The sequence below is a fragment of the Musa acuminata genome, chromosome BXJ3-4 (assembly GCF_036884655.1).
Source record: "Musa acuminata AAA Group cultivar baxijiao chromosome BXJ3-4, Cavendish_Baxijiao_AAA, whole genome shotgun sequence".
In the NCBI taxonomy this organism is placed as follows: domain Eukaryota; kingdom Viridiplantae; phylum Streptophyta; class Magnoliopsida; order Zingiberales; family Musaceae; genus Musa; species Musa acuminata.
Genome location: NC_088352.1, coordinates 46,473,872 through 46,496,471, shown reverse-complemented (window position 1 = coordinate 46,496,471; position 22,600 = coordinate 46,473,872). Strand labels below are relative to the sequence as shown.

General features: G+C 37.1%; 4 protein-coding genes across 7 annotated transcripts; 1 reads left to right on the top strand and 3 right to left on the bottom strand.

The window, feature by feature from the left end:
- The first annotated feature begins 903 nt into the window (after positions 1-903).
- Positions 904-5,200, top strand: LOC135637246 (lipid phosphate phosphatase delta-like). Of its 2 annotated transcripts, XM_065149832.1 has the most exons (9): positions 918-1,044; positions 1,151-1,477; positions 1,711-1,806; positions 1,918-1,992; positions 2,116-2,246; positions 2,505-2,608; positions 2,797-2,925; positions 3,033-3,148; positions 4,634-5,200. In XM_065149832.1, exons 2-9 carry the CDS (start codon positions 1,313-1,315, stop codon positions 5,042-5,044), a joined length of 1,227 nt encoding a protein of 408 aa, XP_065005904.1. In that variant the 5' UTR covers positions 918-1,044; positions 1,151-1,312; the 3' UTR covers positions 5,045-5,200. The 2 variants fall into 2 exon arrangements, with proteins under 2 accessions (XP_065005903.1, XP_065005904.1); XM_065149831.1 differs by having other exon boundaries at positions 904-1,477.
- Positions 5,201-5,635: 435 nt separating this feature from the next.
- On the bottom strand, positions 5,636-11,543 carry LOC135636053 (serine/threonine-protein phosphatase PP2A catalytic subunit-like). The gene is made up of 11 exons (XM_065147588.1): positions 11,186-11,543; positions 9,862-9,918; positions 9,422-9,505; positions 9,204-9,275; positions 8,471-8,542; positions 8,238-8,278; positions 7,525-7,591; positions 6,660-6,851; positions 6,497-6,586; positions 6,305-6,412; positions 5,636-6,082 (listed from the first exon to the last, which is right to left on the bottom strand). Exons 1-11 carry the CDS (start codon positions 11,279-11,281, stop codon positions 6,017-6,019), a joined length of 945 nt encoding a protein of 314 aa, XP_065003660.1. The 5' UTR covers positions 11,282-11,543; the 3' UTR covers positions 5,636-6,016.
- A 640-nt stretch (positions 11,544-12,183) lies between these two features.
- On the bottom strand, positions 12,184-18,609 carry LOC103982479 (uncharacterized). Of its 2 annotated transcripts, none has more exons than XM_065147586.1 (9): positions 18,302-18,609; positions 17,675-17,755; positions 17,153-17,554; positions 16,330-16,465; positions 16,048-16,210; positions 14,481-14,609; positions 13,963-14,157; positions 13,253-13,375; positions 12,184-13,101 (listed from the first exon to the last, which is right to left on the bottom strand). In XM_065147586.1, the coding sequence occupies exons 1-9, from the start codon at positions 18,453-18,455 to the stop codon at positions 13,006-13,008; spliced, it is 1,479 nt and encodes a 492-aa protein (XP_065003658.1). In that variant the 5' UTR covers positions 18,456-18,609; the 3' UTR covers positions 12,184-13,005. The 2 variants fall into 2 exon arrangements, with proteins under 2 accessions (XP_065003658.1, XP_009397686.2); XM_009399411.3 differs by having other exon boundaries at positions 17,675-17,767; positions 18,302-18,606.
- A 1,555-nt stretch (positions 18,610-20,164) lies between these two features.
- LOC103982481 (non-specific lipid transfer protein GPI-anchored 14-like) lies at positions 20,165-22,272 on the bottom strand. 2 transcript variants are annotated; one of them, XM_065147075.1, is made up of 3 exons: positions 21,884-22,272; positions 21,701-21,790; positions 20,165-20,611 (listed from the first exon to the last, which is right to left on the bottom strand). In XM_065147075.1, exons 1-3 carry the CDS (start codon positions 22,221-22,223, stop codon positions 20,415-20,417), a joined length of 627 nt encoding a protein of 208 aa, XP_065003147.1. In that variant the 5' UTR covers positions 22,224-22,272; the 3' UTR covers positions 20,165-20,414. The 2 variants fall into 2 exon arrangements, with proteins under 2 accessions (XP_065003147.1, XP_009397688.1); XM_009399413.3 differs by having other exon boundaries at positions 20,165-20,584; positions 21,884-22,270.
- Between the last annotated feature and the right edge of the window lie 328 nt (positions 22,273-22,600).

Sequence of the window (22,600 nt, the reverse complement as noted above, 5' to 3'; positions counted from 1 at the left end):
TTGGTGATGACAGATGACATCAATGGGAATAAATGAGAATAAAGAGAGACCACTTATAACCCTAGTAACGTTGTTGTTCGTTATCATCAATTAGAATATTAAAATTAATTTTTGATATTTTTATTGATAAAATTGATAATTTTAGGATAAATATATCTAGATATTTTATCTTCATAATTATATAATTTTTTTTAAATGTAAGGATCGAAAATTTAAAATTAGCTTCCACCAATTGTTGGTTGAAGGCTCGTAGCAGCAATATATATATATATATATATATATATATATATATATATATATATATATATAGTTGATTTTCAAATTTATTCCACTTAAATTTAATATATAAATATAGATCTTTGTAAAATTTAAAAAATTACATAAATTTAGAATCACATTAACACCCTTAAAATAAATAAAATATGTATCTACAAGTTGGATGACATTTGTATTATGTTCCTCAAAATTTATTTTTATGAAAATAAGAAAGAGTATTTTAAAATCATTTTTATTGGTAAAACATTAGGCTTGAGCATTGGCCGAAATCGAAATCGAATCGGTTCCATGGAATCGATTCCTAGGTTTAAAAAATCATAATCGACGACTCCATAAAAAAAGAAAAGAAAAATTAGACGGTATTTTCTTCGTTAGAACGAGAGCAAAGTTGTGTGTTCCGTGCTAATGTTCCTCCTGTCTTTGAGATCGGAGGCAGAAGCGGGGACTCAAGTGCAAATGTGCATCGGTGAGCCCCTTTTGAACAAAGAAATAACAAAGGCTAAATGAGAATCTGTCTGTACTTACTCCCGATGTTACCTGCTTTGTGAGTCCGAGCAGACATGTGGGACCGCCTCTGCAGTCAATCATAGAGGTGGGCGGGTTACTTTTCTTCTTCCAAAAACCAAGGAACAAACGCGCGGCCTCCATTCCATCCCCCCCACCACTGTTCCCTGACCTCGGCACCGAGTAATCTTCCCTATGGTTTCGATTAACTCTTCGACGTCCGAAATCCGCAGAGCGACCGCCAAAGATGACTTCTTCGGATCTGTAGGACGTCCAAATTGTTGGTTTTTTGGTCTTTTTCATCGTATTGGAGCGTATAAGCGAGTCTGCAATTCCCTCATTTATAGCGCCACCAACTTCGGTGGAACAGGTCCCCGTAGCATCAAAGGCGGGAGAGCTCACAGCTCAGAGGGGGTTGTAAGAGGGCCCTCCTTTGTTCCCGTTTCGAAAAGGTGGGATCTTTATTTCCGATTCGGTAGAGATTTATTAGCGGCAGCAGGGAGCGGGGAGGGAGGGAGGAAGGAGAGGAGGGATGGAACGGGGCGTGACGTACTGGCAGGCGTTGATCCTCTCTTCGATCTTGGGTTGGGTGGTGGCCTCGTCGCTGTTCGGTCTCACCCGGAGGGTAAGAGCCATGACGCAGCCCTGGGTCACGCGCCGCGTGCTCGCGGATACCCCGTCGATCCTTCGTTTACAGGTGAACACGATAGCTGTGTCGGATTCTCGTCTTCTTATATCTGGTTAAAAAAATTTGGATTTTCTTCGCTACTTTTGTGTACGGGTGAAGAAGATGTGATCTTACTGCGATTTCGGCAGGTTTTGTTGTTTAATTTGTGATACATAATTGACATTTCCAACTTGTACGTGTAATTGTGCTCAAGGTAGAGTTTTGATCCGAGTTCTGAGGGTTTCTTGGTTGATTTCGAACAGAGGTTGCATCACTGGTCCCTGGACAACATGTTCTCGGTGCTGTCATGTGTTGTGTCAGTGCCCTTTTATACAGGATTTCTTCCTATTCTTTTCTGGGTAGGTCTTGTTGTTTGTTGTCTTCTCCTTTTTCTTCCTCGTTTTCCCTTTCTTCCTCTCTCTGAGCGGAAGGTACATGATAAATTTCCTTGGATTGTTGGTAATTCTCAGAGTGGGCATAGCAAATTGGCCAGACAGATGACCCTGTTGATGGCTTTCTGTGATTATGTCGGGAATTCCATAAAGGTAACTAGATATTAGTTTCGAGCTATTATTCTTGGTGGAGTGATCTAGCTAGTGATCTTTGTAAGTTCAAGCCACTGCTTGTTTTTTATTTATCGGATTTTTTTTTGTTATATGGATATATAGGATCTGGTATCAGCTCCTAGACCAAGTAGTCCACCTGTGAGAAGAGTGACTGCTACAAAAGATGAGAAGGAGAATGCCATGGAATACGGACTGCCATCTTCGCACTGTCTGAATACTGTATGCTTGTCAGGGTAATTTCTTCGTTTTCGATGATTGTATTGAGTAGTCTCTTTGTCATTGTTTATTTTTTGTTCCAAAAAGTAATATTTTAATTTTTTTTCCTGTGATTTGAGTTATATGATTAATCAATCTCATAAATTAGCGATAAGGGGTATGAAGGTCCTTTCATCACACAAGCTCCTTGAGGATTTAGTAGCATTAATGCGCACAACAATATATTGTATCGGAATGTGACTTACCTTTTATTATCTTTTTTATGGTTCTTGCAGATATTTGTTGCACTATGTACTTATATACTATCCCCAAAGAGATGGAATTGTGGTTGCCACTATGTTGGGCCTAGTTTTCTTGCTTGTCATGCTAATTGGTGTCGGTGAGACGACTTCTACTTGGCAGAACTTTTTTTTCTTGGATATTCTAGTAACAGCACTGAGGAGTTGAGAAATGAATGCCATATTCATCTGCGAAAGAAAAAGAGATCTAATCTCGGTTTATAATTTTGGTCCTTGACAATTCTTCTTTTAGGTGTATGACTTCTGTTCTTTATGTTTGTCCATTCAGGCAGGGTGTACTTAGGCATGCATAGCTTGATTGATGTTATGGCTGGAGTTGGCTTTGGGCTTGTCATACTTTCTTTTTGGTTGATGGTCCATGGATACGTCGATGAGTTTATTATCTCTGAGCAGAATGGTAAGCATAGAGACTTTACAAACAATTTACATGTTGATTTTTGAATGCTAGTTTTAGGTTGTCTTTCTCAACCACCAATGACTTCTTGCGGTTTACTTGTTTTTCAGTTACATCCTTCTGGGCAAGCCTGTCTTTTCTATTGTTCTTTGCATATCCTAATCCAGAATTTCCAACTCCAAGCTTTGAGTACCACACGGCCTTCAATGGCGTTGCATTTGGAATAGTAAGTGCGTCTCTTTTTCACCTGGTTTCTTTGGAACATTTACTGCTTTTATCAAATAGTTCTTATAAACTTTTTCATGCTTCTTGTATCATATATCTGATATATCAAGACTGAATCTAGTGCTATACTTTACATTTTTGAACTTGGATTCAAGGGAAAGAAATCGTGGAGATGAAATAACTCACCCAGAACACCTTTTAAAAGATTACGTGGTACTATTGGGTCGAATAAACCTTTATGGAATAAATACTCAGACACTTGTGAACCTTCAGGTATTACCTTTTTTAATTTAAATGAAAATATTCTTTTTGAGAAATATACAATAACTAGCTTGTTTATACACAGAGTAGGCATGATCTTTAATTAGGATGTGGTGCTGTGTTCAGGATCGAGTGTATGTCCAACCTTTTCAGAGTTGACTTAGTGTCACTATTGGTGGAAACTATCACTTCATTACTTGAAGTTGTAGAAGTGTTTGCATGCCTATCTCCCTGGTGGCGAAAATGCAATAATTCATTACTCACTTGAAGAAGATGTTCTTGAATCTTCGGAAGGTAGTATGATAATTATTTATCATAGTGAATGCTAACATTATGTTGACTATAAATAGTAAGCTTCAGTTGTCTTCAGATGTAAAATATGCATGAACTGTAAGTGCCTTTATGCTATTGAATCTTCGGAAGATGTAAAATATGCATTACTCATTTGAAGATGTTGTTCTTGAATCTTCAGAAGGTAGTAGCATAATTATTTATCATAGTAAATGCTAACATTATGTTGACCGTAAATGGTAAGCTTCAGTTGCCTTCAGATGTAAAATATGCATGACCCGTAAGGGCCTTCATATTTTGAAATACGTTGAGCATCTCACAAATAAGTGAGAGCCTTCCTCCATATCCCTTTTTCTTTTTGTTTTCCTTGGTGCTTTTTCTCTGTCTTTCTCTTGCCCGCATCCCTTTCTATTTGCTATTTGCACCACTTTGTTCATCTTTCTCATGTGTGGTTCTCTCCTCTGTTTGTCTCTGTACTTTCTGACTCTCCCTCTTTGTCAGTCTCTCCAGTAAACATCACCTCTATGTGTACAGCAGATAGAACTTTTTTTCTCCATTTTTTTTTTATCTACAGTGCACTATATTTCGTCCATAACTTTCATTAAAAACCACCATTCTATCTGTCTCTCTTCCCTATCGATCCCCACCCTTTTACCCCAAGGATATCAAGATTTGCTATAGCCAGTAATTTTTGTGTTAGCCAGCTTAGCTGGTAAAGACTTTGACAGATTATCGCAAGGTTCTGAGCTTGGATTCCGTTTTCGCCATTTATCTTTTGTGTCAATGGCAGAAGTTGCCTAAGGCAACTATCACATTTTTCAGAAAAAATAACTGTGTACTCTCGCATCAGCTTGGCAACATCATGATTATTCTTCTGGTAATATATCGTAACTAATCCAAAGTAGAAATGCTAATAAAAAAGTTTGTCGTGCAGGTTAGCGGAATTCAGCAAACATATACTCTTTTTCACCATGATAATGTTCCGCGTGTTTTCAGCCACCAACTACCAGTTGCAGTCTTCCTAGGACGGATATTGATCGGCATTCCCACGATACTTATTGTGAAGTTCTGCAGCAAAGCTATAGCTAAATGGTTGCTCCATATTCTTTGCAACACTTTGGGTATCCCAATAGTATCATCATGCTATGTCCCAACAACCCTGAAGGGATCGGATACCAAAGACAAACCTGAGAATAAGCAATCAGTTTATCTTCAGAAACTGATGGTTATCTTCCCACAGAAGGCATATGACGTGGATACCGGAATTCGATTTCTCCAGTATGCTGGCCTCGCATGGTCGGTGGTCGACTTGGTTCCATCGCTCTTCTTGCATCTCAATTTGTAGCAGCTTTGTTTTCCCTTGGATTAGAAACTCACACTCAGGTTAACGCGGTTAACAATTCATTTTGTGTTGCTTCCAAGGGGTTGTAGATGAATTTTTTAAGATGAATTTTTTTGTAATATTTTTACTTGTAATGTGAGAAGTTTTGTCTTTAGATTATTTGCTGGATAGGCTGTTTTAGTGGTATCAGACATGGATGGGTCTCTGAGGGACTTTTACTCTCTTTACTAGCAGAGTAATAAATCAGCAAAAGTCTAATAAGTCTAATAAATCTCTGATAAATAGACCTCATCTTAGCAATCACACAAACCTACTGAAATCATCCACCCTATGATGGATATCATATAGTTTTACACTTATGATTAGAATCTAAAAAGTCTGAGGATAGAAATAACTGTCAGCTCCTAAGAGGCCATCAATGTCCAAACACAAACAGGTTCGAAATAAAAACGTACTAGTCAAATCGATAAAAAGTTATTTATAACATCAGACCAATGCTGCTTATAACATCAAATATTGGCAAGCCATACGACCAGAAGACGATATGACTACATTCTTAAGAAGATAACACCACAGAAGTGACCATTAAACAAATATAGAACTCTCAGCTAAATCTATGAATTTATCAAAGCAGATCCATAAGTTTAAATTTGCTCCCTTCTACAGCATGAAAAAGAAGCAAAAAAAGAAAAAAAAGATAACCAGAAAAAAGAAAAGAGCAAAAACAATGATACATGCTGCTCCACCGTCAACCTTGCCGCTTCCAACCCCAATGGAATCCACGACATGAAGAGATGAATAGCTTCCAACATCATTATACATCTACTCAGTCCAAATCACCACAGCCATGGATCTCAGAATAAAAGTGGCAAACTGATTGTACGATTCTAATGAGAAATGTCTGCGATCACAATGCCATTGTGAAAGCAGTACTTGCTGCAAGGAATCAGGAAAGTAACTTCTCCATTAGCTGATCTACAGGAAGTAGTCAGGAGTTCTGCGAGTCACGTCCGGCTCTCCTCTCCTGGGGGCAGGCTCAAACTGTGACGAAAGAAAGCTTGATCAACAACTGGTCATCTTTTTGAAGGAAAAAAGGTCAACATATATGTTCATCCAAAAAGCCAGCATGAGTTAGTAGAAGAATTACAGAACTTATGTGACAAATCAGGTCACATACAACTTGAGTAACAACAAAGGAACTTAACAAACTAAATCCCTCTCTCAAGCATAGAGAGAGAAAGAGAGAGAGGGGGGGAGATTCACCTGGATGAACGTATGCCCCTTGCAGTCATCGACTTCCAAGATTGAGGCCATATTACCACACCGATAGCAATAATTTGGTGCACTAAATATGGTGACCACCTTTTGGTCCTGTTTTAGGCCATAGGGATAATTCAGATTCTGGACCTCCAAAAGACAATGCAGAAGAATCATGATAATAACAAAAGTAGTTACATGTCCCCAGTTATATCCTTCCATGACTAGTTGATGAGCTCTTGCTATCAGCTTAAGATTATTGGTGTGGTTGAACTGCTCTGATATATCCTGGAAGGTTTCAGAAGTTTAGTAAAGAGAGGATCATTGCAACTACAAGAAAGCAGAAAGCACAGAATTATACTTGGCCAAAAGTATATCCAGCACCACGAGGGGAAATACCCCAACCACATCGGTCATCGGGGTCAGACCACAAAAGATCACACATAGGCCCCTCATGTGGAACCTCTTGAACACGATCAAAGTTACGTATGCTATCAAGGGTCTCAATAGATGGAGATAATCCACCATGTAGACAAAATATTTCAGATTCAACCTGCACAAGCATAATGAAAAGGTTTTCATAATTAGAGAGCAAACTTTAAAGGTTTTCATAATGAAAAAGGGAGAGTTAATGACACTATCAAAACTATCAGCAAGAAAAACATCATGAAATTAGTTGTGATGGAAAGAAGACTCCATATGTTGATCAATCCATAAAAGTTGTATGGAAGATAGACCACATAATACCGTGCAATACAGTACCCCACAGTAATATGCAATAAAGCGACAATCACAATAGAAGAAAATATGGGCTCTGCATGTTTTTCAACCACCAAGCTGACCACATTGCGAGAAAAAGTCTGAGTTGAAAAATACTCATTAATATAATATTAAGGTTCCAACACAATTTGACTGTTATGCTAGTATGAAATAATTTATACACATCAACAATTCCTTGGGAAGCATTTTTCTTATACATTTCACCTCCAATAGTAGCAATTGCATTAAATTCACATGTTGACATCATCCACAGAACAACAAAAGTTAATCATCCTCGTCTAATGAAGTATCAACAAGAACACTTCCAGAATTAGCATATTGAAACTTATACATCCAAATAAAAACCAAAACATCCACCAAATTATTAACAGGATAATTGAAAGATAATGATGTCAAGAATAAATATCCACTGCCCAAATCTATTAAGAAATGTTCAGAATACAGACCAGTGCTGTCAAGGGGAAATAATCAAATAAATCTGTGAAGATCTTCCAAACATTTGCATTACCATATCTGCCATCAAATAATGGAAGTAAAAAAGTTACAATTAAGTAGGACAAACAAATGTTAGAACAAGAACAAGGGGAAATTTCAGGGCAGAAGCCCAAGAAAATAAAAGTAGGTAGAGTGATATCAATAAAACTGAAGCATGCCTTTTGGATATTATATTTCCAACGTATGAGTCGTGGACTTTACATTTCTCAACGAAGATCCCATAAGGTACACATAGCTACCGTTTCAAAAATGTAATACAAGTAAAAAAAATCCCTTAAGAAATACAAACGTGTCAAACATAATAGTCAAACATAGCTACCATATCATATACAAATATTTAAATTTTCAAAGAACTCTTGCACAAGGACTATTTAAATTTCTCATCTCAATCAGCACATTATAATACATGCAGAAATGTATTGTGCTGGAAAGTCACTAACAGGTATCATGCCAAACCATGCTTGCATGGGCTAGGCCAATACATCGCCTGTGCCAGGTGGAACAAGGTTGGCAGCTAGCATGGCGTGGAATCATGTCATCATGGTTTTACCTCAAGCACAAATCAAGCACATAAGTGACTAGATAATGTCAATCCTGTTATGAAAGAGAAAAACTGGAATATAATAAAAGATGAAAAATAAATTCATAAAAGACGGGAACTTACTTTCTTAAACATTCATCATAAAATCCATAAACTTGGGTAATCTGCAATATTATACAATAATCTTCAGTTAAAATTTATCAGCAATACACTTAAGATTAAAAACAAAAAAAATCTAAAAGTCTTATTAACCAATATAATCTGTTTGCTTTGATCTATCCCTGATATATTCAACACAAGAGAAATAGACCTAAACAATGGTAAGCCACAAAAAAGAAATAGATAAAATGTTGTACCTGACGACTCTCATGGTTTCCTCTAAGAATGGTGATTCTCTGAGGATAACGCACCTTGAGGGCCACCAAAAGCTGGACATGTTAATCAACCAATGTGTTATCTCAAATATTCAATTAAGATGTAAAGTTAAAAAACAATCAATAAGCAGAATATTCTAAGAGAACTAAAGATGCACTATAGTATCCCAAACAAAACAATTTCATTCTTTCAAATTCAATATTTTGAGTCATGGCAAACATATATATATAAACATATATATATATATAAACATATATATATATATATATAAACATATATATACATACATACATATATATACATACATATATATATACATATACATACATATATATATATACATACATATATATATACATACATATATATATATATATATATATATATATATATATATATATATATATATATATATATATATATATATATATATGGCTCATGTATATGTACAATTAGCTCAGCCACAATGGCTCCAGCACATAGGCGATCTTTCCAGTGATCCATATCTACATTGAAGAAATATCTGGATAAAACAACAAATTCTGCCTACAACAAGTTTGATACCAAAAATATTCAGCCTAAAATCATACATTCTAATAAAAAACTGAGTATATGACATTGAAATGTAACAAATATACAAGAACAAGTATAACAACATTACAAGTAAACATAGCATTCTTGTTAACAACATAATCAGAACAGAGGCGCTCTTACCGTGACAGTTTCAACAGAATAGTACCCGCGGTCTACATAATCACCCATAAATAAGTAATTTGTATCTGGACACTAAAAACAATGAGAAAAGTGTCATCAACTACACAGCTAGACTGAGGATAGCAGCTTGTATAATTTACTGTTAGAAATCTAAATAAAGTTAATTCAGCATGTTTAAAAACCAGTTATTTGAGTTATGAAAAACATGAAAGAAGTACCTTTCCTCCAATTCGAAACAGTTCTGCAAGATCATGAAATTGCCCATGAATGTCACCACATATTGTCACAGGGCTCTTCACGGGCTGTAATTAAGTAGCTTAATCAATGGCCAAAATAATTCATCAATTGAAGGAAAGTTAAACAAAGGAATATGCCACCTATAATAGATCACAAGACACTTCGAGAGACAGAAACAATTGCACAAATACCAAAAAGAAACGAGCATCAATTGATATATAAAAACAGCATGACTCACATGTCAGAGCAGGAACATAAAATCAAAAAGGTCAATATACAGTCACACTGAACTCTTTATTCAAAAAGGTATCTAGACTCATCTTCACTAAACATGAATACAGAGAACATGAGGCTAAGCTGCTAACAGGTTTTACAAAAATTATCAAACATCACTGACATGCCACCAAGGTAATGCCTTTACCTGGACATTGCTTTCTTCCATCAATACCTCTTTGGCCTTCTCACACAATACTCTAACCTATACCACAATACCAATATTAAAAGTTGAAGGATAAGTTGACAATAAATGGCAACTGAACCAATTCTAGCTATAAATAATTGTCAGGAGTCAGAGATGAATGAATATTGTATAAAATTGAAAAAAAAAAAAAATAATATGTCCAACATTTTTATACAATTTTTCTTAAAGCTTTTATCAGCAAGGAAAAAGAAAGAATTCATAGTGTGATACAAGGAGTTTGCTGATACATTTCAGACAGCCAAGCACCACATATCCATATGCAGATCTAAAGATTCATACAAGGTAGCAACAGGTTTAGCGTACAATTCATACAAGGAAGCAAGAAGTTTAGTGACAAGGGAAAGTGTATATTGAGCATGGTTATCTATAAAATTTTGAAGAATTTAGCACAAGAGCATTTATTGAGAAAAAAAAAGAGACATAAAGATTGGTCGAGAGATCTAGAAATAATGATAATTTTGAAAAATCTATATTCAATGTAGAAGGACTAGAAGAGATATAACTGAGGCTAAATATAACGAATTTAATATGATTCCATAACAAAGAAGAAAATAATTTGTTGAGAATGGCATAAATGAGTTGAAAAAGACATTAATTATACAAACTGCTCTATAATCACACCATAGATATCCTAGTTTTAGAATTTGGAAAACGAAAAATAATGCAGAATATAAAAGATGATGTGAAATTTGGGACAGATGAGACAAGAACTTTTCACACGTAAATAAGAAAAATAGACAAACTATTGCTGTAATTTGATTGACACACAAAGTTTTCACCCGTTCTGAAGAGTCTGCAATCTCTTGCTCTCATTTTCAATGCCAAAGTAGCACAATGTGGATTCTCTGTCTTTAAAATGCATGGCTGTCGTGAATTTTACCAATAGCTTAGGAATTATGTGATACAAAAACAAAATTATCAGCTGTGGAGTATGGATGACAATCTTAATTTCCCCCATTGAGTATACTACTATATTGCCGTACCAAATCAATCATAAATCTCCTTTATGAGGTAAATAAAGAACTAATATATATTATTTATAAAAAGAACTCGGATCCGACCCAGCTTATAAACTCTTCCACCTCTGAATCGAATTAGAAACGTCAGCCACAGAATGTGATACCAGATCTGCGCCAGAGACCCTTTCCAACAGTGAAACAAACATACCAAACAAGATCCTCGAGATCCACGTGGATTCGAGGATTTAAGGAAGGAACCAGCAAAGGCAACCACCCACAATCGAAGAGACTAAGGAAACGCAAACCTCTTGTTCGGAGAGCGGTTTGCACTGCATGAGCTGCGCGATCTGCTCCTCCAGGTTCCCATGTGAGTTGGGCGCCGGCACCGCCTTCGCGCTCATCCTCTCTCTCTCTCTCTCTCTCTCTCTCTCTCAAGACGCCACGAATAAGGAAGCCCTAATCCTAGATTTCCTCCTCGCCTCCGGGATCCAAACCCCTCCTCCTTTCTTCCTCGCCAACAAATCTTTCCGTCTAACGCGAGAGACCGCGAAAGAGGTGGGAAATTACCGGAGATCAAAGGAATTAAAGAGGAAATCTTTCGATCTGCCGCCCTTTTAATCGTCGCGGAGAGGAATTTTTCGGAATCAAAAATTTGCCGCTGGAATCGGCGGGGATTAGCTGCTCATCCCGAATCAGCGTTCGGAGATATAAGATGATGTGGTAAAATCCAACTAGAGATCGAGATACCAAAAGTGGGTCCCGATCGTTGCATTTGGATTTGATTGGTCTATTACTCGCGAAGGCTGTCGGCAACGCAATTGCCAAAGAAAGGGCGTTAAATTATTACCACACACACAGAGTATATATATATATATATATCATTGTTAATGATATAAATTATATCATTGTTAATGACATGTTAATGATATATATATCATTGTTAATGACATGTAAATGATATATCATTGTTAATGATATATATATATATATATATCATTGTTAATGACATGTTAATGATATAAATTATTACCACAGAGTATATATATCATTGTTAATGACATGTTAATTAACATTAAATGGATAATTTGTGTTTGCCCTTTAAGTTTAAGTTTAGAAAATAATTAATCAAGTAATAGGTGTATGAGGTGTTATTATATAACCTACTAAATAAGAAATTTGGTCAGTTTAAGTTTAGAAATAAAATCATCTTTTCTTATTTCATGACATATATAGCTTCTACATACATACATACATATATATATATATATATATATAAGAGCTTATTATATAACCTACAATCAAGTGAACAATAAAAGTTTACATAAAAGAGCATAATTGTATTCTCACCTTTGTTCTTTTTGTTTGCTCTATGTTCTCTCTTGCTAGATTACATATCACAATCTAATAGGCTGAAGAAATACAAGCATTTGTTATACTTCCTCACCTTCAATCTCTGCTATCAACAAACAAGGCAACCAAATTGGAGAAAATCCAAATAACTCTTGCCTCTATTGTGCTCATTCTTGAGTCTTCAACCTCATTGCAAACCCCTTGAAGACTCGACTGAATGGGAGTTCTTTTTGCACTTAAGCTGATCTTGAAGCAGGAAATGCAAAATCTGAGAGATCTAGATCAAGATTTTGGAGGTGGAGCAGAACAATAGCAGAAAAGATTACCATATTTTTCATGGATCAACGAAATTGAATATTGTTTTTTGTCGTTCTTCAGGGAAGCTACAACAGTGGCATCTTTGGGTGACACTTTGAACAGAATTTGTAATCCAAGGAAAACGATCCATGCCTTTGAAGTTGCAACTCTTTCATGTGCAGCTTATGGAAGGCTAATGGTTATCAATTGCTTCGGTTGATTAAAAAATTCCAGAAGCAACTTTCCTGACTATCTACTAGCAGATTGAACTTTATTTTGCCACAGGAAGAAACCCTCCTGGCAGTTATCCATTGTCAAAGAGGAGACTTTCTAAGAACTTGCAAAAGTCTTCTTCATGTCTATCCATGACTACTTCCGCAAGTCATTCTTCGTGTTGTCCATGGCTGCTTCAGTTGCATTGAAGCATACAAATTTGAAAATGTTAATATAAAGACGATCAATCTCTTTGTCGTCAATGTCAATGAACTGAAAGTTGAAGGTAATTGGAATAGTCAATCCCATTTAACCGCACACAGCATAATATATGTTCTGGTAGTTCTTCAGGTTTGTTTCCCTGCACAAAAAAGAAATTGCTTCCCTTAGTGCTTCAATTAATGTTAACATGCAGAAACCTCTGACATTTTAAAGGTAGTAGTCTATTGTTTGTTTTTTATAGAAGTACACATGCAGATCTCACAAGTTAGGGCTAAACATGCAAGAGTTACCTGTATCGTTAGGCCAAAATCCAATACACACAGCTTCAGCCTGTCAAGAAATGTTTCAAATCCTTTTCTGGATATGTAACTAAATCTATGCATGTCCAGATCAATCTCAAAGTAATTTTTACCCTGCAAATGATGCATCACAACAGCAACATTAGAACCATGATATCAAGTATTCGTATAGTAAAATTTGGTCTCCCTGTCGCAAGCAGTTGTTATCAAGCTTCAGGTAGAAAAAGTCTTGATAAAGAAGCAAGGTCTCGAATAAAGCAAACTTAACCGCACTTTAGTAAATTGGAGCAAGTGTGTTTTGTAAATTTCTGGTGTTTTGGTACTTGTCATATCATTTAATATCCAATTTACATTGGCAGAACAATAAAGATGGTGAACTTGAATCTAGATTATGCATCAATGACAAAAGTTAGAAATCACATAGGGTAACTCAGCTTAATAATCTAATATTTTACTAATATTGTATCTTCAACATCTAATCAGAAATATAAGAAGTGGAGAACCATTTTTACTGCATACCGAGAAAGCATTCTTGCAACTTAAACCTCTAAAGCTAAAATAGCAATGGATAGACTTCACTACTGTACCATGCCTGACCTCTTCTTAAAAAGCATATAGTATTGACAACTAAGATCACTAAGAATGAGGTGGATCTTAAAATAATATGATTCTATTTAATTTTCAAACGGGGATCAATTTACCAGGTAGAAATCATGCTGAGGACGAGAGAGAACTGGCTTCTCATTGTATGCATGCATAAGCTTCCTCTCAGCACTGCTTAAAGGAAGATCCTCCATATTTGCAACATGACCAAGTATTTTTAACCTTTCTCGAAAGGGAACCAGTGTATCCATAGGAAAACCTCTGACCCTTTCTACCTCATCATCAATTAGCCTCTGTCAAGAAAGAAATATAAAAGCATTTAAATACTGTAAAGAAATCGCTTGGATGATTAGGCATAAAGGAAAAAAATGGCATTATTATATTTCCTCTGACAGCATAAGCACAGCTTTGAAAAAATACAAATAAAAATGTATTAACCAACCAAGCAAAAGTATACAACCATACAAGGATGGGTTGGGTGAACGAATGAATGGTTGATTGAGTTCCAATAATAAGTATTATATATACATATACAGATGCAATTTACACAACCATAGCACAAGTGCTAGTAAATATATGGATTAAAAACCAATGTGCTGAGCGAAATTGATCATACTCTAATATTCTCCAAGAAATGAGATGGAAGTTCCTTCGTGTAGCCTTCAGACAGCCTAAAATATAAGACGAAGCACAATCCTTCACCATCATTTTCACTCTGAAAAATAGTAGCAGGATAGAGTGGAACCTGTCACAGACATGACAAATCTGGAAGATCAGGTGACTACCATAAAAACTTGTAGAAATGATATAAAGTAATAAGGAAATAGTACGGTTCTTTAAGATGCAAGATGTCAAGTAATTTTTTTCTCATTTTGCATTTCAGCCTTGGTACAACAGTTGCAACCAGGGAGACCATGGTGCAAGTCATGAAAATAGAATATAGAGAGATAAGGCTGTGTACACTGACACTACCCAGATCCTGCATTGATGGAAGCCATTGACACTCCTTTTCTTTTGTGTGTATCATTCTGGGTAACATGTGCAGAAAGTTGATATGTTCAGGCTGAACTAAGATGATCATCTTGTAGAAACCACAATGAACCATATGGCAGAATATCTAAACCTGGCTGAGCAAATTTAGAAAATGATTTGGAAACTTCAACTTTGAGGCACCTCCTTAGAGTTAGTAAAATAAATCAGGATCGACGGTCAACCAGATCAGCTGAATTGCTAATCCTACCTGTCGCATTAACATGTCACTATCCTTTTTCCTGGCCCCATAAGTACCTAAATAGGTGCTGGACAACTCACTGCTTTTCTTCAATGTATATGGTTTATTTCAAATTCCTGGCCCCACAAGAACCTAAATAAGTGCTGGACAACTCACTGATTTTCTTCAACATTATAACCAGTAAATTTCTTCTTTTATATAAATCTTCACATACTTAATATTTTCTATGCATTCCAAACACGCTGTTGGCATGCCTATTTCTTCTGGAGACTTGGATAAATGAAATGATGTAGTCAAGCACTAACTAGAAGTAGGAAGCATGATTTAATGAGAATAAGGACTAGAAAATTCTGCCTAAGCTGGTTGCAAAATTTTATGGTTCTTTTGAATAACAAGGAGAATGTTGCTACCCTAACAGGCTCAGTCAATACTTTGGTCCTTGTAATATTTTCCTTGCATTGTGCTTCAAAATTGACATTGAGAAGATACATTCTGCATCCACCATTGTCAAGTTGATTAAACTTTAAAGATCAATTTACATGTGCAGAAAACTGGAACAGAAGCAATGATGTCTCACACATGCACAAAGAGAGTTCGTGTCAATAACAAACTATTTTATTATAGCTTGTATATTGTAGCTGCAACATGTTATGCCTGGACAGAAGAGCTTAAAAACTATACCTGTGCTCATATGAAAGGTAAAAATAACATGTCTTATAAAGCAGTTAAAATATGCTCTAATATCTTAGGTTACTCCAAGTTACTTTGATCATTTCCACAGTCAGAGAAACCATACTCCTGGCTGTGTTTCATTTGAGCCATTAACTAGTATAAATTGGAAAAAAAAACAACTTAGCAATGTCCTGTTTTCAAACATGACAACAAACAAACATCTTGATAGTAAAATTAATGTGGTTTTTGTACTTCCAGTAAAAGTGGCTTTGGTATATACCTGAATGTTAACTACAAGAATAGGTGGGAACTTGCTTGATGGATTTAAAACAGGAAGTTCCACAAATCGAGTGATGTGATTAATTTTCTGCTGGCATAGGTAGACATCAACACCAAATGGACAATATGCTGGATAATTTGGAGCAAAATCTTTCTTCTTATCCCTGGCAGCAGATGCAAACTAATGTAAGAATTCAGTCACATGTATAGTTTGTCCAACATTGAGTTATAGCATGCATGTTGAATTCTATAGATGTCAAAATGAAAAATCAACAACACCTACCTAAAGTAATGCCCACCCCGAACTCTGAATATACTGGGCTCAATGTGTGACCAGCTATCAAGCATTTTCTTCTCTAGCAAGCAGAACGGGACCTGAGATCCTGCTAGTGGCTTTTCAAGGAAGGCCTTTGCAGAAACTTAATGCAAACAAAAGATAGCAAGTCAGAAAATTACATGATACAATGAGAAGCCCACAAAAGATTTGTAATCTCATGAGTTGGGCACTCTCCTCAAGTTGTTAAGAAAATTTAAAAAAAAGTAATGATTTTAGTGAGGAATTCTCCAACCCACATAGTTCAACTAGTATATCTGAAATTCACTTAGTATACATCAGAAAAGATGGAAAATAACTGACTCGATGGTCAAATTACTAACAAGATAACACGAACTAAGAAACTTTAACTTCCAAGAAAGCCACAAGGAACCCCCTCAACAGTAAGGTTTAGATATAATACAATCCAATAGACAAGATCTAGAACAAGTGATATCTGAAACAAAACTTTAAAGGGAGCAATAGTGCAAGGAAGGCCTACAAACAGTAGCATGGATTGGATAAGGGACACTTCAGGAGAATTATGAAGGCAAGTCAAGAGTGGGGTTCAACAATTATTTAACGATGATTTTTTTATATTTTCGGAATAAACATAGGAATTTTGACAATTTTAATTGTTGAAGATCTTGCTCTCATATATCTCCCTCAAAGACAGGCTCCAATTGTTCCATGCAGAAACCAGTATAATATAAACTTGAAAGTTGGAGAAGGTTGGTACTATATTATGGAGAAACTAGCATCCAAATGAAAAAGTGAGGGTAATTATACTGACATAATGTTGATGTAGCATGTGCTTCCCCTGACTTCCGCTTGAAAGAAAGCTTCAAAGAAGCCTTTTTGGCCGAGTTTGGTGGACTGGAGCTTAGGGCTTTTCGCTTTTCAACTGTGGATGTTGTGACGACAAGGAAAGGCAAACAATTGTTTTGCAGAATACCACAACTGTCCAATATCCCGTCATCACCCTGACCAGCATTTTCGTCCGCAGAAGTGACTGACACATCCTCATGACTCACAGAGGCTATCACAGTATTCTCCAAGTTCACCGAAGCCTGATCCCATAATTTTCGTCCATTCTGCTTTTGGTCAAAAGAAGAGATGGATGAAGCATTTGGGTTGACGACTCCAAGATTGTCATCTTTAGAAGACGAAGGGCTCGTTATGACTGCAAGATTGCCTTTAGAAGGCAAAGGCAGGGCATGAAAATTTGAATACGCTTAAAGAAAATAGCAGATAACATCAATTGTCATCCGATTTCATTAAAAAAATCATTCCGAAATTCAAATGTGCAACATACCATCCTGAACGCTCTGGAAATCCTCTTCATCTGATTCTACCACAGAGAAAGTGTCAAACCATGCTTCCTCGATGCTCCCGGCTGATGCCATAGCTTCAATTTAAGCAATGACCAAAGTTAGACTCACCAAAAAGATTGCTCACCTGAATAATGACAACCCTTACAAACAATATCTCAAAAAAGATTAGAACAGTATGAAGTAAGTCCACGAATAAGGTTGAAGATAATATATCACGCCGAGGTATGTATTTCAAAACGCAGGATCTGAGTCACGATCATTGACATCAACCTATCAAACTGTGTATGATTGCAGCAGAGACAATCACAACTTCCATCCATCAATCTAAAAGATAATCTTCCTCGCTCCAACATCTCAACTTGGATCAAAATATTATTTCTATTAAAACTTTATTACCATTAAGAACTGAAATTAAATGGTTTCTTTTACTCTAGCACGATCTACTTCGGGGCCTAAAAAATTATCAATAAAACCCTCAAAACAAGGGGGCCAAAATCCCATCTTTGCAAACAAAACCAGCTTAAACCACATAAGGGATTACTGGTCTTTTTTGCCGAAGGCAACCGCATGATACACCAAAACACAAAGAAAAGGAGTCAAGTCGGCACCTTGAATCACGGGATCGGCTTCGTCGATCCTCTCCATCGTCCTCCGCGTCGACGCCCGCCGCCTGATCGTCGTCCTCCGCCGCCGCCGCGTCCCTCCCGGCGATCTCCGCCGCCCTCCCACGCAACCACCCGGCCTCGAGACGCACGACCCCATCCCTGTCCCACTGACTGCCTCTTCCTCGCTCCTCTCTTAGAATCGAAATGTTGGGGCCTGCGACGCGTCTCCGAGATCGCGGAAGGAGAATAGCGGGCGGACGAAGCGAAACCGGGAGTTCTAACTCCCATTGGCAACGCCATCATGACGAGATATAGTTACTTTACATACACATTAAACTCGATTAGCTCAACAACGGCTGGAGAGACGGGCCATATGCGGGGGAGGCGACACACATTAACCTACCGTTCTCGAGCTCGTGGGCCCCAACGCATTACTCCATTCACAAACTAGGTAGAACGTTAGGTTCGAGGATGCAGATTGGAAAACATTCGTTCACTCTTTTACTCACCAACCTACCCTTCCTCTGATAGGCGAATTAATGGGGCCTTGCGGGCCCCGACGATTTCCTGCAATTGTGAGCCAGGTGGAAACTGGGTTCCGTGACGGTGATCCACACGCTATCATGTCATATGTTTCGGTGGGCGTTGTTGCATCACGCTAGGAGTCTATGAAATGTAGCGTATTTGCGTGGGAGGACGACACACGCGATACATTGAACACGGACTGTGTCTTCGTTAATGTGCGTCTCTCATCTCTTTCGATGTTCTTGGCACACTTTTGTTGACCGCATTGCTCATACGTTCCTTTGATTTGATGTCGCAACAGCCGGTGAGGGAGTGCCGTGTTGATAAACTTCAAAGTCGGAATCCACTCAATATTCTACTCATACAATTTCGAGTTAATTTACATATTTATTCTAACTTGTAATATTACCATTAAGAACTGAAATTAAATTGTTACTGATATAATTATATATTTATAATTGTATGAATATCAACCCACTCAATATACTCAAATATTATACCTGAAGGCGATCATGAGAACTTTAGCGAACAATGACAACTAAGTGAAGAGTAAAGCAAAAGAGTATTATTGAAGGTTTTGGAGAGCGGAGATAATTGTATAGTTTTGATGATTATTAAATGATGACTCTGTACCGTAAACGTCATAAATACTGCTTTATAATAGAGCAGTAGAGCTCTCTATCGTCATCACTCTACATCTGTCACCACTGATGGCATTTACCATCACCAATTAGAATATTAAAATTATATTTTTTATTTTTTTTGTTTTTATTAGTAAAATTAATGTCATCAAGGTAAATAGACGTAGATGTTTTCCATTTGTAACTATAAGAATGTCAATATAATTTTTTAAAGTGTAATGATCGAAATACTAAAGGTAACTAATTAAACCAGCGCTATAATTTCAGTGAATCTTTTCTCAATTTGTTCCTCTTTATTTCTTTTATTCGATATGTCAAAGTTCATTTTATCCTATTTTTTTTCAAACTGTATCAGATTTAAAATAAGGAAGAAGTTTGATCTCATGAACACTTGGAAGTAAATCTTTTTAGTTTCCCATAAAGGTTTCACAAAATCCAATTTTCATTCGAACAATTAATTCAAGACTTTCATGATACCGTATAATAAAATCTCATTGATACTCAAGTCAATATTTTTCATATGATTTAGGGTAGCTTGGAAACATTAAAAAAAAAATCCTCATTTATAACATTTATTCTTTGGCCAGTATCAAACTTAAATATCATAATCATTTCACTGTTGATGATAACTACATCAAAAAAAGATTAGTAGTGTCAATAGCTTAAGTAGGGTGCTTTCTATCAGAAAAAAAAAAAAAAGGAAAAAGCAAAAATTAATCCACATATTTATCTTGGACACACCTCGGTCTACAACATCAATGCTTAACATTGTTTGTTCAAACAAACTAAACTCATGCCAGCAACTTAGAACACAGATTATGAGCTAAAGGAAACTAAAGATTGATAGATCTTGACAATCCAATGAGAATAGAATGGAAGAAGAAATTTGCAGTCCCTCTTAGGTATCGGTGGCAGACAGACTCGTCACCACCATGCCTTCATTTAATGCCCTAGACCAGGGTGGCAACGAGGAGGAGAGGGGTCACCCAAACGCCACCCACCACCAACCCCAACCACTTTGTGCCCTCAACATACCTACTGCATCTTCCACCATTAATTCTATGGCCACTGCTGGTGGTGGAGGAGGATGTGGCCGGCGTCGCCAGTGAGCCATCTGGTGCTGCATGGAAGCAGCACATGCGTATCACTACTCTTTCCAAGATGAGGAGAGACGAGAGCATGCAAGCAAAAACATATCAGACCATACAGAGCACAAGCTTCTGGCAAAGTGAGGAGATAGATGAGGATGAAAGAATAATGACCCTATATGTCATGGCAAGATACATGACAAGATTGTTTGAGGTTCTCATTCCTCTTCTTTTATTTTGCTTTGCATCATTAATCATGTATGGCTAGACCTATCTCAAGAACTGTTATATTGTTCATATGTATGTACATAAGTTGATGGATGTTGATCCTTGCAAATGGGATGGATTCATATTAATTCCATTGTGGACCCAAGCTATGCAACCTACTTTTGTCACCAATTAATGTCAGATAATATATATTATTATCAACAAGACAGTGATTGGTTCAAGAAAATTAGAAAGGATATTAAATACTGATTTGGCACTATTCCATTTCTTATGCTAAATACATAACATACAAGAGATAAACTTCCTTTTATTTATATTTGCCACTAAAACTCAGTCTTTTTCATGTTGAAATATAGACATGTCTTTTAGTTACTGTGTCAAAGACATTTTTTAATCAAATTTTCATTAATTCCAACCTCAAGTTATCATATTTTTTATACAAAGTAGTTTAATAACTTGCACAAGAACACTCAAATAATGAAATTAATTTAATGAGCACTGATTCTACCACATGAAGTTGTTGAAACTTTACTATAATGTCAATCAATTGCATGCCAACATACAATTAATGAATTGATAGAGAAAAAAGTACACAGAGTCATCCACTTGCTCTAATCTATTATATGATGGTGAGTTCTAATGTGCTCATTTATTTGCTCTTCACAACCTAATAGCCAATCCCATCTTCTAAATCTTCATTAGCCTACTGGTTTTGTCAGACCATTCATCAACTAATACTCGCTTGATTATACCCATCACATATCAGCCTTGTGATTGGAGACAGTGAAGCAAGTGGCTCTCTAATCATGAGGGTTTATTCTGGGTAGATTACTTTGGGTGTGTTTTTGTCAGCTAATGAACTCTACGTAGGTAGTAGAAGAAGGGGGAGATGGCTTTAAGGAAACAGCATAATAGTATACCATGGCCGCTGCTTGCATTTCCTTGGTTTGCCTTCCCAAACTGCTCGAAGATCTGAGCTTCCTTCGAGTGTGGCGGTAGGTGAAGAAGCTCTGCACCATGATCAGAGTTAGAAGCGGAAGAGAAGGATTAAGAAGAACGAAGAGGAACGCATCAGCCATGAACTGTACGTGTACTGCACTTACCGGGGCACTCGGAGATGTTGGAAGATGCATGGCATACGGTGGGCAGATTCATGGCGAGGGTGGCGTTGAACGTGATCCCGAGGCCGGGCTCGTTGCGGTCCTTGATGAGGACGCAGAGACACGTCCGGTTCTTGGAGAGGATCTTGCTGAGGCCGTCGCAGCAGTCCGGAGTTGGCGCCTTTGCTTGGCCCTCGACGTAGGTGAGGCAGGTGGCGAGGCTGACGAGCGTGTCCTGGCAATTCGCCTTGTCCTGGGCGAAGTCCGAGCTGCCGAAGCTGGCGCAGCAGAGTAGCAGTACAAGAAGGAAAGGCAATCTGGAGGAGAAGGAGAAAGTTGCCATGGAGTGGGACTGGAGATGAGGAGGAGAAGAGGTGGGGTGGGAGTATAAAGGAGTGAGAGAGTTGGAGTGGCAATTAAGAGAGGTTAACCAAGGTTGGTAAGTGCATGCTTCAGACAGATGGAGTTAAGGAGAGGGTGGTGGAATGCATGGGCCATTTTGGCTGTGGATTAAGACCTGCTTTCTGGATTAATTAATTGGTCTGTCAAATTAATTGACTGTGTGTATTAGAGAGAGAGAGAGAGAAAGACTGTGTGCGTCACTCTCTATGTGTGAGAAAGATTATATTGTGTCTGTGTGAGATATATAGATAGATAGAGATCTATGGAGAGAGAAGGGGGCACGTTGATACAGTAAAGGATAGAGCGACAAGAGGGGCG

What these genes read in the sequence shown, in the direction of transcription:
- LOC135637246 (XM_065149831.1), top strand. Translation starts at nt 1,313, where the DNA reads ATGGAACGGGGCGTGACGTACTGGCAGGCGTTGATCCTCTCTTCGATC. An exon ending in TTCTTCCTATTCTTTTCTGG is followed by an intron (nt 1,807 to 1,917) that starts GTAGGTCTTGTT and finishes GGTAATTCTCAG; the next exon opens with AGTGGGCATAGCAAATTGGC. An exon ending in AATACTGTATGCTTGTCAGG is followed by an intron (nt 2,247 to 2,504) that starts GTAATTTCTTCG and finishes TGGTTCTTGCAG; the next exon opens with ATATTTGTTGCACTATGTAC.
- LOC135636053 (XM_065147588.1), bottom strand. Translation starts at nt 11,281, where the DNA reads ATGAGCGCGAAGGCGGTGCCGGCGCCCAACTCACATGGGAACCTGGAG. An exon ending in AACCGCTCTCCGAACAAGAG is followed by an intron (nt 9,919 to 11,185) that starts GTTTGCGTTTCC and finishes ATTGTGGTATAG; the next exon opens with GTTAGAGTATTGTGTGAGAA. An exon ending in ATTTCCCCTTGACAGCACTG is followed by an intron (nt 6,852 to 7,524) that starts GTCTGTATTCTG and finishes ATGCTTGTGCAG; the next exon opens with GTTGAATCTGAAATATTTTG.
- LOC103982479 (XM_009399411.3), bottom strand. Translation starts at nt 18,455, where the DNA reads ATGGGGTCGTGCGTCTCGAGGCCGGGTGGTTGCGTGGGAGGGCGGCGG. An exon ending in ATTTCTTGGAGAATATTAGA is followed by an intron (nt 14,158 to 14,480) that starts GTATGATCAATT and finishes CTTTCTTGACAG; the next exon opens with AGGCTAATTGATGATGAGGT. An exon ending in ATTTTGGCCTAACGATACAG is followed by an intron (nt 13,102 to 13,252) that starts GTAACTCTTGCA and finishes TTTTTTGTGCAG; the next exon opens with GGAAACAAACCTGAAGAACT.
- LOC103982481 (XM_065147075.1), bottom strand. Translation starts at nt 22,223, where the DNA reads ATGGCAACTTTCTCCTTCTCCTCCAGATTGCCTTTCCTTCTTGTACTG. An exon ending in CAACATCTCCGAGTGCCCCG is followed by an intron (nt 21,791 to 21,883) that starts GTAAGTGCAGTA and finishes ATCATGGTGCAG; the next exon opens with AGCTTCTTCACCTACCGCCA. An exon ending in AAATGCAAGCAGCGGCCATG is followed by an intron (nt 20,612 to 21,700) that starts GTATACTATTAT and finishes TGGAAAGAGTAG; the next exon opens with TGATACGCATGTGCTGCTTC.